General features: G+C 47.2%; 1 protein-coding gene across 1 annotated transcript in view; it reads left to right on the top strand.

The window, feature by feature from the left end:
• LOC147736959 (NACHT, LRR and PYD domains-containing protein 12-like) overlaps positions 1-9131 on the top strand; it is a 769506-nt gene extending 760375 nt beyond the window's left edge. Inside the window, exons 10-11 of the mRNA XM_086934203.1 lie at positions 7317-7370; positions 7897-9131. Of these exons, the coding sequence (XP_086790329.1) occupies positions 7317-7362 (46 nt within the window). The 3' untranslated portion in view covers positions 7363-7370; positions 7897-9131. The remainder of the gene's footprint in view (positions 1-7316; positions 7371-7896) is intronic.
• Positions 9132-19292: the final 10161 nt, after the last annotated feature.

The following is a 19292-nucleotide window of genomic DNA, read 5'->3' as shown; positions in this document are numbered from 1 at the left end:
TGGGGCTGGGTGGGTGCACTCTGAGAGTGCTTTGAAGTCTGCACGGGGCACATTTGGTGTCCCTCTGCATAGCCCAGTTTAAACCAGTTGCAGGGGCTTCCAGCCCCTGCTCTGGCACGAAACTGGACAAAGGAAATGGGTGTTGCCACCCCTCTTTCCAAACCCTCCCATAGGTGGGTCCCCAAAGTATGTCCAACCCCTTTCTTAGGTATAAATAAGGGACCCCTGGCATCAGGACTTTAGATTTCACCTTGACGAAACTCTGAAACTGAATCTTGGAACTTTGATGCTCTCCTAAAGACTAGAGGATGGAAGAATCTCCCTTGGGGTCAAGGAGTGACTCCCCGCTTGACAGGCACCAACGAAGCATTTGCCGGTCTGCATCTCTGAATCTCCTGCCGAAATTCGAAGTATTTGCAGCCCAGGAAGAGAATTTCCAGACTTCTCAGAGGCCTACCCAAGTCCCCAGCAAAGCTGAGACCCGCAGCCCTCACAAGTGACGTGGAACCGGAACTCTTGGACACCTTGCACATTTGCAAGTGCATTGAATTCTCGATGTCTCTTGAAGTTGTGCTTTGGGTTACTTGTAGCCCAAGACACAAGCACCATCTGCACTGAAGATTGTGGGCCTACACTCCATGAGTGTTCCATGAGCCCGCTTCTTGCATTTCCGCTCGAGGCTCCTTCGCAATCCCTGATCCGATGACTGGTGGGTCCCTGTGAAAGCAACTCTGATTTTCCTTGGGCTTCTGTGGTTGCTCCAGATGTGCCCTGACTCCCCACCACGTGGTGAGTGCCTCAGACCTTTCTGGTTGGCACCAAAGCATTTCTTTGATTTCTGCGCGGGTTGTTGTTGCGAAGGCTTTTTGGGTCTAATCCAGGCACCGACACTGCAGCCCTTGATATCCTTCGTGGGACAGCTCGAGTCCAGATCCTGGTTATCGTTGACGGCTTCTGGTCCTCGTGGCTGCAGAGTCAAGTTTCACCTTCTTCACCTGAAATCACCCAACATCGGTGGACATTTGTCTTTCGTGCCCCTGGTCACTGGCAAGTGACCCAGACACTGTCCCCTCTGCTTTCAGGTTCTTCTCATCTTCGATCCAGGCTTGGATCACGCCAGACACTTTCCTCTTCGACAGCAGCAGCACTTTGCAGCAGATTGCCATTGAAAACTATAACGATTCCCGACACCAAAAGACACCTATGTACCCGGCTTCCCTGGGTGAGGTAACTCAAGAACTCCGGTACTCCCGTGGGTGTTGGCCCTAGAACCACTTAAGTCTAAAGGGGTTTTCTCAAAGTCCTCCTCTAAGTGTCCTTTATCTTTAAATTTCCAACCGCATCTTTCCCCATAGAAGCTAACGGCGTCTCGCGGCTGATTTCTCACACTGCATGCGTCCCCCGTGGGTCCCCTGTGTCACTACCTTGGGTGGTTCCTTGTGACCCCAGCGATTCTACAGGCTCGAGGCCTTGTGTCTAGTCAAGTCGTGGTTCTTATACCACTGTCTTAATATATGGTTTGGTACGCCCCTAGGGCTCAACGTATATTGTGCTAATTTACATCGATATATTATATTAAGTGTAACATATGTGCTTTTACCTCTAGCCTCATAAAGAGTCTAGTGGGATGTGTTTAGAATAAATACATATATTTCATGTATACACCTGGTGCGGTTCTCCTTTCATTTGGTATTCACAAGACTATCGACTGGTAAAACAAGCTGTTTTACATTCCTCCGAGACTTAGCTCGAAGGCTGCTCTCCATAGTTACCACTAGGATAGCTTTCTATAAAGGTTGTCTTTCAACCTACCATCAATAAGGGGTTGTTTGGACTGGTGCAAGGTGCCCACTACAATAGTGGACAGCATATGCCAGGCCAACTTCTCACAAGGCCTGTCAACGGGAATGCAGGAGATGCGGAACCTGGCCAGGGAGTTCATAGAAGGCCTGTCCAGAGGGAAGAGGAGGTGAGGCTTGTGCAGGGGGCTGCAGAGGATGTGTGACCTGTCCAGCGGTGCAGAGGAGGTAAGGCCTGTCAAGGGGGGGCTGCAGAGGAGGTGAAGCCTGTCCAGGGGTGCAGAGAAGGTGAGGGCTGTTCAGGGGCAGAGGAAGAGAGGTCTGTCCAGGGGTCAGAAGAGGAGAGGGCTGTCCAGGGGTACAGGGAAGGTGAGGCCTGTCCAGGGGTGCAGAGGAGGTGAGGCCCGTCCAGGGTGCAGAGAAGGTGAGGGCTGTTCAGGGGCAGAGGAAGAGAGGTCTGTCCAGGGGTCAGAAGAGGAGAGGACTGTCCAGGGGTACAGGGAAGGTGAGGCCTGTCCTGTGCTGCACGTGCAGAAGAGTAGGTCATAGCAGGGGGTGCAGAGGAGGTAAGGCCTGTCAAGGGGGGGGGGCTGCAGAGGAGGTGAAGCCTGTACAGGGGTGCAGAGGAGGTGAGGGCTGTTCAGGCGGCAGAGGAAGAGAGGCCTGTCCAGGGGTGCAGAGGAGGTGAGGGCTGTTCAGGCGGCAGAGGAAGAGAGGCCTGTCCAGGGGGCAAAAGAGGAGAGGCCTGTCCAGGGGTGCAGAGGAGGTGAGTGCTGTCTAGGGGTTGCAGAGGTTGTGAGGCCTGTTCTGTGCTGCACGTGCAGAAGAGTAGGCCACGCCAGGGGGTGCAGAGGAGATGAGGCCCGTCCTTTACTGGGGGATGTAGATGTTGTAAATGTTGTAAATGTTTTTGGATTTGTAAAGCGCTAATCACCCAGGGGTCTCTAAGTGCTGTACGAATACCGCTGTGGAACCCATCCTGGCCTGTTCCTGTGAGGAGTCTACTCCTGGGCACCCCCAAGGTAAAGCCAGGCTTCCTAGCGTTGTGAGGGCCGGTGTGGAGGTTAAGCAAGCTATTGCCCAGAGTTGCAGAGTGGAACCCCACGATTAGAGTAGGCACCGAGGTAAGAATTATCGGGTCCGAAGACATTGAGCCCAAGACCCTGCAGCGACGGGGATTGAATCCTGGTCTGGACCAGACCTTCTGCCTCAGGGTCTGCCGCTCTAATCGGTGAGCCACACTTCTCCATATGTGGGGTCTGTCCAGAGGGGTGTACAGGAGGCGGACCTGTCCGGGAGAGGTGCTATGGTGGTGTGGCCTGTCCAGTGGGTGCAGTGGAGGTGAGGCCTGTCCAGGGGAGTGCAGAGGAGGCCTGGTCTGTGCTGGGGTGAAGAGGAGGTGAGACCTGTCCTGTCCGGGTGCAAAGGAGGTGAGACCTGTCTAGAGGAGTGCAAGGGAGGTGAGGCCTGTCCTGTGTTTGGGGGTGCAGATGATGTGTTGCAGAAGAAAGGATGCCTCCCTGTCTAAAGAGTGCAGAAGAGGTGAGGCCTGTCAAGGTGGGAGCAGAGGAGACTAGGCCTGTTCGGGTCTGGGGGGGAGATAAGACCTGTCCAGGGGGGTGCAGAGGAGGTGATGCCTGTCCTGTTGTGGGGAGTGCAAAGGAGGTGAGGCCTGTCCTGGGGGTGCAGACGATGTGTGGCCTACCCAGGGGGTGCAGAGGTGATGAGGCCTGTGCAGGGGAGTGCAAAGAAGGTGAGGCCTGCCCTGTTCAGTGAGTTGCAAAGGAGGTGAGGCCTGTCGTGTTCAGGGGTGCAGAGGAGCTGAGGCCTGTCCTGTGCTGGGGGTGCAGAGGAGGTGAGGCCTCTCCAGGAGGTGCAGCGGAGCCGATGCCTGTCCAAGGGGGTGCAGTGGAGGCAAATCCTGTCCAAGACTTAACAGGAGTGTTTAGGTCTGTCCGGGGGTTGTAGAGGAGATAAAGCTTTTCCAGGGGGAGCAGAGGGGGAGAGGTCTGTCTAGAGGGGTGCAGAGGAAGTGAGTTGTGTCCAAGGGGTGCAGAGAAGGTGAGGCCTGTTCTGCGGGATGCAGGGGAGGTGGGGCCTCTCCAGGAGGGATGCAGTGGAGATGAGGCCTGTTCGTCCAGGCGGGGTGGTCTAGAGCTGAGTATAAGTTTGTTAATTGTTGTCCCAAGATATTTGTGGAATGAGTGTAAGTTGCTTGAAAACTGGCCAATTGAAGAGCCACTGAGTGAAGCACCTCAAAATATTGTATTATATCACAAGAGATTAATGCAGATTTACAGATAATAATGCAAAGTCGGAGACCGGGTAAAAGAGGGCACATCTTTTAGCGTTGCATCCAGAGGTTAGTGCACATATCCAGCAAAATGTAAGACGAGATTTTGTTGTAACCAAAGTAATCTAGTGACAATTTTGTTACTAAGCATAAAAATATCAAAGAAAAAATAATGAGCGCTCAGACAAAAATGTTCCAGAAGGGTGACGAAATTGGTTCTCACGGATTGTATTCTCGTTTTGATTCTGGGTTTGTTGCTGGTGTGAATTTGGATATGCGCGGCGTACGTGTGCAGAGTAATGATGCTCAGTATGTGCAAGGAGGAAATGTTGTTCCTCTGGGTCAGGACCGGACTGGAAACCCAAAGCAGGACTGACTATTTTGATCGCCCAGATCCCTGCCTCTTTTGTTGCTGGGGGCGATATAGCAGCACCACAGCAAAACCAGCCCCTAGGACTGAACAATCGTCTCCCACTCTGCCAGCCTCCCGGGGAAACACCCGAAGCCCGTTACGGCCCCTCCGGCCCTGCTTAGGGTATAGGTTTTACTGACAGTGGCAATTTAAATACCTCATGCTCTAATAATGTGCAGAATAAGAGATGCGCCTTGCGATGTTTGCAGGAACCTGGGAAACTGGAGCTTGAATCAGATGGTACAGAATGGGATGTCACAGCCAATGGTCCCAGCCCAACTGGCCTCTGTGCCAAGCATGCAGAATCAAAGGCAGATATATTGGCCCATGCCTTCCGTCCCGATGGCCCCAGCCCAAGTGGCCTCTGTGCCGAGCATGCAGAATCAAAGGCAGATATATTGAAGCATGCCTTCCGTCCCGATGGCCCCAGCCCAAGTGGCCTCTGTGCCGAGCATGCAGAATCAAAGGCAGATATATTGGAACAAGCCTTCAGTCCCGATGGCCCCACAGCCCAGTGCAGAATAGAACGCCAAATTCTCAACAAATTTAAGATTTCAACAAAATCCTTTTATGATTAATAATGATTTTCCACAACTTGCATCTGCACTTGGAATTTCTACTGGACAGAATCAGACACAATGACATGGCCTGAGACGGGAGAAGGGTTGCACGCTTGGTGCGGTCCTAGAGGTCACCCAGAGTGACCCTTTGTAAAAGAAGTATATGGGAATCCGGCATCTCTTTTAATCAACAAATGTGCCTCCTGTTCCACAGTCAGACTGACGGGAGCGCGCAACCCACTCCTCTTAGGAAAGGAGTCCAAGTTGTAGGCATTTCTAATAAACAACTAATAAGCTGCCAGCAAATGTTCCCGTACCAATTGGGCCAATGATGAGTGGCCACAAACGTAAACTGTGATTAAGATCCAGTTATTATGTTAGGGACAACCTTGTAAAATGACTTGTGGCTTTTAGGGGAAGAGTCACAATTCCTTATTCATTTTGTAGATGTGGTTTATTAAACAACATTTGTAGGTGTGGTTTATTAAACTACATTTTTTTGTGCCATGTTTTCATGAACATTCATTGATTGCTGACATGTTTACCACATCATGAACCATGTCAATAATGTGTTCTCTCTGTCTAAAAACATACTAAATGTACGGTTTTGGGATATTTGCTGGAATTGTTTTATTTTACACTTTTCCTAAAGTCAGACTACATGTCACTCCTCTTACTGATTTTGTACTGAAGAACTTTTTGTGGATTTTTAACTAAACAGATTCTGTGTCAGTTTGCTATTTGATATTATAGAAAAAGGTTTTCTTATTTCGTAACACACATTTGTTGTGGAGGTCTGTCTATTCACTTTACAGAGTTATTTCTGATTCTGGCTTTTGATAGACTTTAGAGGTTACCTTTATATGATTCTCCTGCAAATATTATGATGATTATTTCTCTGACTGAGTAACCATGTTTATGCCTTCAGTAATTATTTAAAACCTTTAATATAGCTTTGAAGCTTGTTGTATCCCCAAAGGCAAGGGCCTTTACCAAGGGAGTGGTCCTTTAATGGGCAGTACAGCCTGCTACGGCTGACTATAAGTTCATTACACTGTTTGCCCCATGAGGGCAGAATGTGTTAATTAATAAAACAATGGTGTCCCAGAGACCGAGGGGGTAGAAACACCTCCCGTACTCCGAAACCTTTGTTTCACAGCTGTTGCTGTGAATGTTCAACAGTTAACAGCTGCATGCAGGACCGTGGCGGTTAATTGTTGAACATTCACAGCAACAGCTGTGAAAAGACGCTGAAGTCAGGCTTGGTTCTCCCATGGCTCGGATAAACCGCTTTTCATCATTCAGGTGAGTCGGGGAGATGCAGGAGATGAGCAGAAACCCCACCCTCCTTCTGAGACGCCAGTGACACTGCGAGCTACGGGAGGAGGAAGGGGGGAGGCTCCTGTGTGCCCTGCTGCAGGGTCTATCTTCTTCCTTCTCCTGCCCAATACATATATTTTGGAGAGGCAGGGGAAAGAGAGAGGCAGAGGCTGTGTATTAAGACATTGTAATGTTGAGAGCAGCGGGCCTATATCAGGTTGTATAGTCTGCTGCTGCACCGTTGTCTTCAATGGATCTAAACATTCCAATTATCTAAGCTTTGCCTTGTGAAGGTTCGATTCCGAATTCTAGTCCTTAAGTCGCCGTCTATTCCCTTTCTTGATCTGGTTTTTTTTGTCTCTTCAACATCAGCATTTGACTCCCTCTGTGCACTATTCTTGTTGTTATCAAACTGCTGATAATCCCTTGATGGAGCCACATTCCTCCTGGACATGTTGGGGGGTGTAGTGCTGGTCCAATTCCTTTTTAGGTCAGTTTTGCCCAGCAGCTCCGTAACTATTCTCACATTTGTCTCCTCCTCTACACCACGTGATACTATCCTCCTTCTTTCCGTTCTTTCGGCATCTTTCATCTCTGGATCTGACTTCCATCTCTTTGCCTCCTCCCATCCTGCCCTTTTCTGTCTTGTCTACTACAAGCGAAAGACACAGTACATGTGCGTGGACACACATGCACACAGGGTTTGCTTTAGGGTGGTGCGACCGGTGGATCTGCACCAGGTGCTGACCTTGGGGGCACAGTGTTTAGAAGTAACTTATGGGTTCACAAGCATCTGCTGCAGAGTTTCCTGTGCTGGGACATGTGGTGAGAGTGGAAGATAGCCTTTTTTCACTTTCCTCTGTTTTGTGTTTTTCTTTTCTTGACCATTTTTTGTTTCCTTTACTGTTGTGCTGTTTTTTTCTCTTTTTCAGGTTTTACAGTGTCCCGATCCTGTGGGAGAAGTCTGCTGAGTTCTGAGCCACCATGTAAGTCCTTATCATCCGCACAATTTGAAATTGTGAATTCCACTGAGTGAACTGGACACGGCCTCCGTCTACGGTGGCCTTTGAAGCACTGAGTGCAACAAGGCCAATTCCTTTGTTCTATAAAATGTCCCTTCCTAGATCACTGGAAAACGGAATAGATGAACAGTCTAGGTTGACAGGGGAGTAAATAACACCTGATAATTCATTAAAAGTATTTCAAATACCTCATTGTGATGCCAGCCTTTGACACACAAATTGTAAATTGATAGTGTTGGCTGCTTCTGAGAATCTGTGTCACAATATATGTGCAACTCGTGTTTCTTTCTTAAATATTAGTTACTTTTGCTCTCACATCCTTGATTTCCTGTAATACCAAGCTCCCGATCTACACTGTTTCACCACGATCAGAAATGCAACTCAACTCATTTCCTTTCTTGTTTTTGTCAATACTTTCTTTGTGCAAATTATATGGTCATAAATATTTTTTCTTTGTGTTCATTTACAATCTCTGACTCTATTTCTACAGGTGACTGAAGCATGAACAGAAAAAAGAAGGTTTACATTTAGAGAAACACAACAAAAAGGATTATTTCAAGGAAAGTTGAAACATTCTCGATCTCTAGAGAAGAAACACATTCTATGTGCCAGGAATGGTGAGGATGTTGGAACGGAAGAAACTGGTGAATGTGAACGTTGTCAAATCCTAAAAAGAAAAGGAGCATAAATATTTACCAAGTGTCAGTAACTGAGATTGAGAACATTGACCACAGTTGATCCCCACGCCGTGCACTTGAGAAAACTCAGTGCTGTAAATTCTGTTTCATGGTTTATGAGAAATGCTTTAGAGACCCAAACCCTCCCCAACAGATGAGCATCCGTAGACGTGTTGTGATGTGACAGAACCGTCAAAAAGACTAATATCCTCGGTTTACAATTGCAAGCTTTTGTCTCCGTCTCCTGGAGACAAGAGGAAGGAAAAGATTATTTAAAAGAAAGTCATTGTAAATACACTTTCTCAGATGTCGTTACAGCAAAGTTGCTGGATTATCGTTTCCAATATAGGAAGATTTTCCCCCGCCAGCTCTGTCTCTTGGGTTGATCCGAGTGGTTTCAAAGTGTCCTGTAACTCCAAAGTGGATCATGTACCTGTCTTAGCCACTGAGCAAAAAAGCATATACTGGCACAGAAAGTCTAAAAGGGGCCAGTGTTACGCTATTGATAATTCATACCCCACCCTGGCATGCTCTAATCATCTGTCATTACTTGTATGTACAAACATACCTAACAGGCAAACACTAAACCCCAAGGACCTTATCAGTGCTTTTAAAACTCCTAAATCAAATATGAAGAAACTAGAATCACTCAATGGGACTAATTAAACTCGAGAGAATTCACCCGGGCATAACTTGGAGAAAATGAATCCATGAGAGGCCTCTTAATCAATACAAGGGGCTCCGCAGTGAAAGTTTATTAGACAAGTTAGATCGGTGCCTTTAAAGATAGGAAAATGATCTCCAGGTAAAAACTATCATTAGTTAAATACAAATGTGAAGAAGAGCATCTGCAGTGTAGTTTAGAAGTTAATGCTGAGTGTAACACAAACAAGAACAGACTCTAGAATCAGATTTAGTCTTAAGATGACTTGTATCCAGGAACAAACCCAACTTGGAGAAACAAACAACTCGAATAAGCGCAATGAATGTGAGAACAGCTTTAGTCATCAATCCCACCTCACTCAACATGAGAAAACTAGCTCTGGACGAAAACCCTATCAGTGTCCAGAATGCCAGAAAGGCTTCAGTCACAAATCCAGCCTTAAGGTACATGAAAGAACCCACACTGGGTGTAAACCGTATCAGTGCTCTGAATGCTAGAAAAGCTTCAGACTGAAAAAGAATCTCACTAGACATGAAATAACTCACACTGGGGAAAGACCTTATTAGCTCTCTGAATGCTGAAAAAGTTTCGGACGGTAATCTGGTCTCACTCAGTTTGGGAGAAATTACCTGGAAAAAACCTTGTCTTTGTTCTAAATGCCAGGGAAGCGACAGCTGGAGATTCAGTTTCATTCAACAAGAGAGAACCCACAATGAGAAAGAAAATGACCCGTGCTCTCAATGTGACAAAATCTTCAGTTGTAAATGTAACCTTTCTACATAAGAGAGACAATGTACACTGTGCCAACTGGCACGGGCAATATTCACAGGGGATTATTGACACATGACAGGGCCACGCGGGCCCCTGCCAGAATTAGCACATAGTAAAGCATAATAAAAAGAAGACCACATCATACTCTCATAACACAACCAGTAATCACTGGCAGACTAAATACTCAGCGCCAACCTGTAACATAGATCCTACCAGGCACAGTATCACATGAGGTGAGAACTCTATTATGCGCCAACCTGTAACATAGATCCCAACAGGCACAGTATCACATGAGGTGAGAACTCTATTCAGCGCCAACCTGTAACATAGATCCCAACAGGCACAGTATCACATGAGGTGAGAACTCTATTCAGCGCCAACCTGTAACATAGATCCCAACAGGCACAGTATCACATGAGGAGAGAACTCTATTCTGCGCCAACCTCCTAAGCCTAACTCAAGTAGACCACAACTCCTAAACATACCTTGCATCAGAAAACAAACTTAATAACATAACCTAAAATAGGGAATAGAGCAAACCTAGACCACAGTAGAGAATCACAATAAAATCTAAGACAGTAGGTAAAACCTAGTAATCATACAAGTACATCTGTGAGCATAAATCAAGGTGCATAAATCAAATCCAAAGTCAGGGCTGCTGCCAATGCAACGACAGTCAAGGGGGCACCCTTTGTGCAAACCTAAATGTGGCAGCTGCCCACTACTTGCTGGGCAGCTGGGAGTGTCAATGAAGGCCTAAATGTTGCAGCTGGCACACTCCTGGATTAGGAAGCATGCACCCCTAGAAGAAAGAACCTAAACGGTGCAGCTGCCCCCCACTTGCGGGGCAGGTGTGAAGTCAGAACTGCAGCATGGGCTCAACGTAGCCCTGAAACAAAGATGCGCCAAACGTTTGGAGCCTTCCTGGAGATTTTCGAGACTCCGACTCAACAAGAATTCGAACAAACAGTCAGGGAGACACAGTCGCCCTCATCCTCCTCGACCTCTCTGCAGCATTTGACACAGTCTGCCACAGCACCCTTTTACAACGCCTCAATAACATCGGAATCCAAGGAAAAGCACTTGAATGGATCACCTCGTTCCTCACCGGAAGAACTCAGAAAGTCCGCCTCCCACCATTCAAGTCCGAGGCCACTGAAGTCATATGTGGCGTACCACAAGGATCCTCACTCAGCCCCACCCTCTTCAACGTATACATGAGCCCCCCTCGCGGCCATCGCCCGCCAACACAACCTCAACATCATCTCTTACGCGGATGACACTCAACTTATCCTTTCTCTCACCAATGACCCCAGCACCGCCAAAACTAACCTACACGAAGGAATGAAAGAAGTTGCCGAATGGATGAAACAAAGCCGTCTGAAACTGAACTCAGACAAAACAGAAGTCCTCATCTTAGGCACATCCCCCTCTGCTTGGGACGACTCCTGGTGGCCGGAAGCCCTCGGAAAAGCACCCATCCCGACAGACCACGCACGGAACTTAGGCGTCATCCTGGATTCTTCACTCTCCATGAATAGACAAGTCAGCGCCGTATCCTCTTCCTGCTTCAACATTCTTCGCATGCTTAGAAAAACATTCCGCTGGATCCCCACCGAAACAAGGAAAACAGTCACCCATGCCCTGGTCACGAGCCGACTGGACTACGGAAACACCCTCTACGCAGGCACTACCGCTAAACTCCAGAAGAAACTCCAACGAATCCAAAACGCCTCAGCCAGGATCATATTAGACATCCCAAGCAACGAACACATCTCTGGTCACCTTAAAGACCTCCACTGGCTACCCGTCAATAAGAGGATCACTTTCCGACTGCTAACCCACGCACACAAATCACTCTACGACATCGGACCACAATGCCTCAACTCACGACTATCCTTCTACACCCCCTCCCGCCAACTACGTTCTTCCAGCCAAGCCCTCGCCACTGTACCTCGCATCAACAAGACCACCATGGGAGGCAGATCCTTCTCATACCTGGCTGCTAAAACATGGAACTCACTCCCCGCTTACCTTCGCCTTACCCAGAACCACCTAGCATTCAGAAAGCAACTTAAAACGTGGATATTTGACAAGTAATCCTCCTCCCCTTTCTAAGCGCCTTGGGACCCTCTGGGTATGTAGTGCGCTATATAAATTCTCTGACTTGACTTGACTTGACTTAACATAACATCAGGATCCCCTTTGGACCCTTTACCTCACAAAATAAGACGTTCAGGGATGAACTCTTCCCAGTATTCCGACAACTGTGTAATCAATCTCTTAACACAGGTATGGTACCAAAGGATTGGAAATTGGCAGTTGTCACCCCCCTTCTGAAAAAATCAAGCCTGGACCCCAACTGTCATAAAAACTACCGACCAATATCGCTCTTGCCATACCCAATTAAGATCATGGAACGGATGGTCAGCAGATCATTGTCCCTCTTCCTGGAAACTAATAACATCCTTGAGGAGGAGCAATTCGGTTTCAGACCAGCTCATGGAACCGAGTCAGCTTTACTGACGGTACTGGACGACCTGCGAATGAGGGCGGACAGGGGAGAATCAGCAATCCTAATTTTGCTGGACCTGTCCGCCGCATTCGATACGGTGAGCCATGATATCCTGCTGACAAGGCTGAAGAGCATTGGAGTTGGGGGAGTTGCGCTTGACTGGTTCCAGTCCTATTTGACGGACAAGCGGCAGGCAGTAGCACTACCTCCATACCAGTCGGAATTCGCCACAGTGCCATATGGGGTCCCACAGGGATCTGCAATCAGTCCAATACTTTTCAATGTATACATGCAACCCCTGATGGGCATCATCAAGGCTCACGGCATCAGCGTGATCAACTATGCGGACGACACGCAGCTGAAGATTTCTCTTGATGGTGCCCATGCAGACTCACTCGAGACCTTCCATACTTGCATGATGGAAATGACATCCTGGCTAAAGAAGAATTCACTGCAGTTCAATAGTGAAAAAAACGAAATAATGCACTGTAAAGTAGGTAGAATCACCAGAAGCCTGCCCGCCGATCTCTGGCCTCTCGAGCCAGGAGAGCCATTAACCCCAGTGAAATCAGTGAGGAACCTTGGAGTCAGTTTCAATGAAAGTTTGAGTTTGGAGACCAATGTCAATAAGCAGGTGAGCAGCTGCTTCGTTTTAATGCGAGGACTGCGAAAGCAGCTCCCCCTTTTGGCAGTGCAAGGTAGAGCCACCATAGTGAGGAGCACCATTCTCAGCCGCCTGGATTACTGTAATGCCCTGTTACTGGAATCCCCTGCCTGCCTGATTTCCAGACTTCAGAGCGTCCAGGCGGCAGCAGCAAAAATGGCACTCTCCCGAGGGCGAAGATCTTCCACTACTCTTGCACTGGCAGAACTACACTGGCTGCCTATACACCAGAGAGTCCTCTTCAAATCCCTATGCACTGTCTTCAAGGCAGTGCATGGGATAGGTCCCCTACCACTCCAAAACAAATTTAAGTTGTATGAACCCACTCGGACTCTCCGATCCTCCTTCACTAACCTCATTAGCATACCCAGGATCAGGAAAGCCTCCTATGGTGGCAGAGCCTTCAGTATAGCGGCAGCCCGTCTGTGGAATAGATTGCCTATTGCCATCAGGAAAATAGATGAACTGATGGCCTTTAGGAAAAAAGTAAAAACATGGCTGTTCCCAAAAATGTAATTGACCGGAAACAAAGGACCACCTTCTACTCAGGATGCACAGTGTTTTCAACTATACTCATGCAGCGCCAGGATGCCCGTAGGGTTGCAGAGCGCTTTAGAAATACTATAAATAAATAAATAGGCTCTGAAAGCAAGCATGGGCCAAGTATGGGAGCCGCACGGGGTTCAGAAAATAATTAATAAACCACTGGAGCCATCTGGCTCTTGAAAGTAACCAATGTGAATGGTTAGAGCCATCCAGGCTCTAGGAATAAGGGGGAGCCGTGGAGCCACCTAGGCTCTTGGAAAAAATACTGCGCGCATCAGAGCTCTCTAGGCTCTGGCAACAAATATGCGGAACAATTTTGGAAAAGGTGATGGACAGAGTTTCTGAATGATGCAGAATACTCCTACCCAGTCAAGAGATCAGGGCTTGATCCATCACCGTTTTTTAGCTCACTGCACCATCCCAGCTTCAGAACCTGGCTATATGCAAATTAGTCTGTTCCTGTCCCAGTGCATGATGGGAACAGGGCAAACCAAACTACCAAGCCAATTCTTATACTGGGAAGGAGACAAGCTACCGGGGACCGGTTTCTGGCATTTCAGCCGCGTCGGCCCGGCTTGCTTGAATCCTGATGGTGCAATGAGCTAGGGACTCACGTCTGAGTATACCCTCCCACACATAGTGTGGATAAAAATCAATTTTGGAAAAGGTGATGGACAGAGTTTCTGAATGATGCAGAATACTCCTACCCAGTCAAGAGATCAGGGCTTGATCCATCACCGTTTTTTAGCTCACTGTACCATCCCAGCTTCAGAACCTGGCTATATGCAAATTAGTCTGTTCCTGTCCCAGTGCATGATGGGAACAGGGCAAACCAAACTACCAAGCCAATTCTTATACTGGGAAGGAGACAAGCTACCGGGGACCGGTTTCTGGCATTTCAGCCTCGTCGGCCCGGCTTGCTTGAATCCTGATGGTGCAATGAGCTAGGGACTCACGTCTGAGTATACCCTCCCACACATAGTGTGGATAAAAATCAATTTTGGAAAAGGTGATGGACAGAGATTCTGAATGATGCAGAATACTCCTACCCAGTCAAGAGATCAGGGCTTGATCCATCACCGTTTTTTAGCTCACTGCACCATCCCAGCTTCAGAACCTGGCTATATGCAAATTAGTCTGTTCCTGTCCCAGTGCATGATGGGAACAGGGCAAACCAAACTACCAAGCCAATTCTTATACTGGGAAGGAGACAAGCTACCGGGGACCGGTTTCTGGCATTTCAGCCTCGTCGGCCCGGCTTGCTTGAATCCTGATGGTGCAATGAGCTAGGGACTCACGTCTGAGTATACCCTCCCACACATAGTGTGGATAAAAATCAATTTTGGAAAAGGTGATGGACAGAGTTTCTGAATGATGCAGAATACTCCTACCCAGTCAAGAGATCAGGGCTTGATCCATCACCGTTTTTTAGCTCACTGTACCATCCCAGCTTCAGAACCTGGCTATATGCAAATTAGTCTGTTCCTGTCCCAGTGCATGATGGGAACAGGGCAAACCAAACTACCAAGCCAATTCTTATACTGGGAAGGAGACAAGCTACCGGGGACCGGTTTCTGGCATTTCAGCCTGGCATTTCGGAACGTCAGAGCGGCCCGCTGCCATCTGGGACCGCGAGGGAAACTGACTACTGGATAAGTAGCGGGGCACAGGCCCATTAAACGATATGCCCCTACCGTGTGGGCAGCCCTCTGTTAAGCGAGGCTGCCCTGAAGAGGAGTATCGGCTATGTCTCCCGCCCCCGCCCTCACTCACCGGCTCGGGCAGGCTCTAGGGCGGCTTCATGCAGCACAACGCGGGGCTCTCGCCTCCATCACGGGAGCCCTGCGCTGCTATCGGTGGCCTCGGCCGCTGCTTCCTCAGTTCGCCAGGGCCCCCTCCTGGGACCCGGGGCTCTTTCCTCTCCGCCAGCCACAGCGGGGCTCTCTCCTCTGCTTGGGAGCCCCGCGACGTCACACGGTGGCGTCACTTCCTTTTCCGTCAGGCGGCCCCCCCCACAACCAGGCGGGCCGCGGACGGCAATGTCGGCGGTGAAAAAGGAGGGGTAGGCTCCCTTGTGAATAAAAATAAAGTTAGTATGCGGGTTGGGCACCCGCAGTCATTACCACAGTAAAACGAAGACGCAGGGTGGACACTTGCGCACTAAACACCAGCCAGCGGCCATCAAGCAGGGTGGGCACCTGCATCAAAATATCCCAATAAGCGGGGTAGGCACCAGCATGGTCGGTGCCACGGGGGAATCCCCAGGCTGGGGGTTCCCTCGTAAAGAGGTCAATAAGGAAAAGGAGAACAGTGCTCCCAGGGCACAAAAGGGGCTCCCAAAGTCTCTGCAAGGTCCAGAGAATAGCAAGCAAGGTCAAAGGGTCCCAGAAAAAGAAGTCTTCCAGGCATCCAGGGGCTGGGCAGGGCCCAGGGAGGCAAGCCTTCCCCTGAGCCCCAGCGGCAGCACGCCCCTGGTAGATTCAAGTCCACAAACAAGAACATTTTACAGGAGGTCACTGCCTCTTTTTATACACAGAAATCCTTTGTTGTAGCAGTGCAGGCAAAGGGAGAACCAGATGCAACTGGTTTTGCTCAGCCCCTCTCCCTATTCACAGGATAGGCCAGGGACATCAGATGCACCACAGGAGGTGGAGCCAGCATTGTGGAGGGAAGGCCCAGCCCTATTCAGGTTCCAGGTGCACTCCTCCCTCCCCTCTACGTGCAGATCTCCCTATTCACCATCGGGCAGACTCATCCTGGCTCCTGGAGCCAAGCACACGAGCCAGCCCCTGTCACTCACAAGATAGACAGGCAATTCACATCTCACAGCACATAGAAATGCCAACTTCTAAAAGTGGCACTTCTACACTAAACACAATAAATCTGCGTACATCATCGCGCAGCATTTAATCTCACGAGTTCGCACATACCAAACTCACCCCTGCACTCCCCACACATAAGGGACTACCATGGACACACATATCCCCGATGCATTCCTATGGGAGGGCAGGCCATCTCACCACATGCACTCAGAGCGCGCACGCAGTTTACAATGGGCCACAGTGCTAAAGAGCGCAGAGGCCTAAAATCACTACCACCATGCCAGAGGCTAAAGGCAAAAAGTCTAGGGGTGAACCTGCCAAAAAGGCCCAAGTCCAACAGGAGGGATTTAGGGAAGGACAGGCACTCACTAAGGAGTGTGCCCATTTCTATTTACGAACCACACTTATAAAGTCACTAAGCCATAATGTACCTAAAAGAGTCGTAAATGCCCTCTTCCTCAGAGCCGGAGTAAGTTCAACATCACACATGGCCAACCACTGAAACTGCAACTAGTTAAAAATAAAAAATAAAACATTCATGGTAAAAAATATCTCAAAAGAAAACTTTTGATTATTTTAATAAAAAAATGTTTTTAATTTAAACACTGATATAACATTCCTTTTTAGTAAGGTATAATTACTTTTGTTATAATTAATTCTATACATCACAATGACTAGTTATGAATACTTAATAAAAATGTTACTTAACTTTTAGTTTAGGCTTTAGCTAAAATACAATTTTATATATATTCAGGTTGGGTTAACTAGGGAACATTTTACAAATTTATAAAACTTGGAAAAAATGAAATATTTGTATGTTAAATATGAATGTGAATTTACTTTATAACAAATAAAAATGATTGAACACTATTAACTTGAAATGTAATTCATTTTAAACATGTTTTTCAAAGGTTTGTATGAAAAATCACATCTAAAGTAAAATATTTTTTTTTTATGTGCTCATAATTACTAAATTTCCTTTTGCAACTCTGTTCAGAGGCGGAACTGCCTTACAAAAAGTTATGGATAGAATTAATTGAAATTATTTATGTAATAGTTTTAAAAAAAGTATTATTTAAAAGGTTAACACATTTTTTCATGCAATTATTATTTTTAAAATATAGGTAATTTTGTAACATTCTTTTGAATGTATATGCAGTTTTAGAAGACATTACCAGTGGCGGGTTATGCTGCACTTTCTAATGCTCCATCTATGCTTCAGTAAGTTACATTTTACCATTTTGCTCCACATCTATTTAAGAGTGTGCAGATGTGCAAGTCCACATTTTTGAGAAACGTTATCGTGATAGTGAATAGATACAAGTAGCAAATTTACTCTACGAGTATCCTTGCATGTATAGATTACTTGCAGGTATAAGGTACCTTTGAGGTGTCCAACTCGGCCTGGGTGTTTAATTTTTGTGGTAACTCTAAAGTGGAGGCGGGCACTTGGGCTGTTATTAGAGCAAATGGGATGCTCCTGTGCGAACAAAAGAGCACTCGTCCGATGTGTCTGTTTGGCTGGGGAGCGGCAACAAATATCTTGAAGTAATTTTCCTGGATTCGCTACATCATTCTCCCTCCTGAGGGCCTCCTGTAGCAGTGATTTTATCATTACCGTTGTAGGATCAGGTAATTTCTCCATGTTGTCAGCCATGTTATCATGATTTGCTTTTGTTTTTCCCTTCTCTTCTTCCTTTTACCACCACATTAGCACAGAAATGTACTTTGCTGTTAATTGGTTCTGAGGTCTTGTGTACATTTTTATACGATGAACAGTTTTTACCCTCGCTGTACGGCCACAGTGTAAGCACCGAAAGCCCAAACCCTGAGATCCCTGCACCTTGATCTTCCTTTATTGGTATTCTACCTTTCCACTTGGATAAGTGAGATATGGGTTCGAATCGCTGCACAACCACCTTTGAACCTGCTGTGACACACCTTGTGTATCCATGTTTTAACCGCCAGCGTGAGCTCCAGTACGCTGCTTGTCTCACAGCACGCTCCATGCTTTGGCTCGTATCATCAACCTTGAACCATCTCCATAACTTGGAAGCTCCGAAGACTTCGCAGCTGTTGTAACTGCCTGAAGTTTCATAGATTTTGATTGCTGTGAATTCAGGTTCAACTTGATGACCCAACTCTACTCTGTGGGGATTTTGCACTTCAAGCCACTTCTGTGCAGCTCGTCACCTTCTGAGACTGATTCAGCTAAAAACATCGCATCAAATTCAAGTCTTGATCATCACCAAGGACTAAACTGACCTTTATCCCCTCGAGCATAGCTAGCAAAGTCAGCTACAATTTTGTATGTGACTTCCTGATTGACTCAGTGGATCAGCTTTTTAAAAAAAATTCATGTACCTTTTTGTTTGGTTTTGACAGTTTTTTTTGCTAATTAATCCTCCTTAAATCACAGCCCTCCTTTGGATCTTGCTTCTGAATCATTATTAAATATTATTTTTTATCTAAAGTTGGTTTGAATCTTAAAGTTCCTCGTCTATTTTTAATAAACTGTTGAAATCTGTGACTTTCAATGTTTTGCTTTACCTTCGAGCGCACCTTAGGCCATACTGCTCAGGCCACGTACCAAAAGCGAGCTAAGAACACTTTAGTAGAAGTCACGTTTACCTTTGCTGACCAAAGATTGGAAAAAGCAAAGCAGGCTGACTCCAGGAATCACACTGCCTAGCTGGAAAGGTTTCTCTCTTAGGTGGCATCTGCACCAACGGTAGATGCAAAAATCAAAGATTATGAGGGAAGCTGTTGGTATCTGCGCCCTAAGAATTTGAGACTGCCACCCTCTCTCAAACAGTTGAAAGAGCCGAAGATGCACCCTTCAGATATTCATGTCTCAGAAACTAAGACTGCTCGCCCATGTCATACAACACTCGCACTGTTACCAGAATCACACTCACTGTGCACTGTACAATCTTTTACATAAACAAGTTGTGTTGTGCGTTGTGAACAGGCTTTCACTCCCTTTTTGTGTAAATGAGTTTCTGTGATCAGACGCCCCCCGGCTCCCATTTCTTCTAGTGCGGGTGATAATGTGAGAACTGTCCCGAGATCACAAACAAGGGCTGTATTGAGAAATATTCGTCTTCCAAGTAACACAGTAGTTTGTAGTTCTTTATTAGTCTTTTAAATTTACATCCCCCATCCCGTTCCAAGGTAGAATATAGTTTGCGAAGCACGACTCTCTTGTGGCCCGCTCCCCTGATTAA

This window comes from Lissotriton vulgaris, chromosome 1_1, assembly GCF_964263255.1.
Source record: "Lissotriton vulgaris chromosome 1_1, aLisVul1.2, whole genome shotgun sequence".
Lineage (NCBI taxonomy): Eukaryota > Metazoa > Chordata > Amphibia > Caudata > Salamandridae > Lissotriton > Lissotriton vulgaris.
The sequence above is the reverse complement of the archived record's forward strand: the minus strand, read 5'-3'. Positions and strand labels throughout refer to the sequence as shown.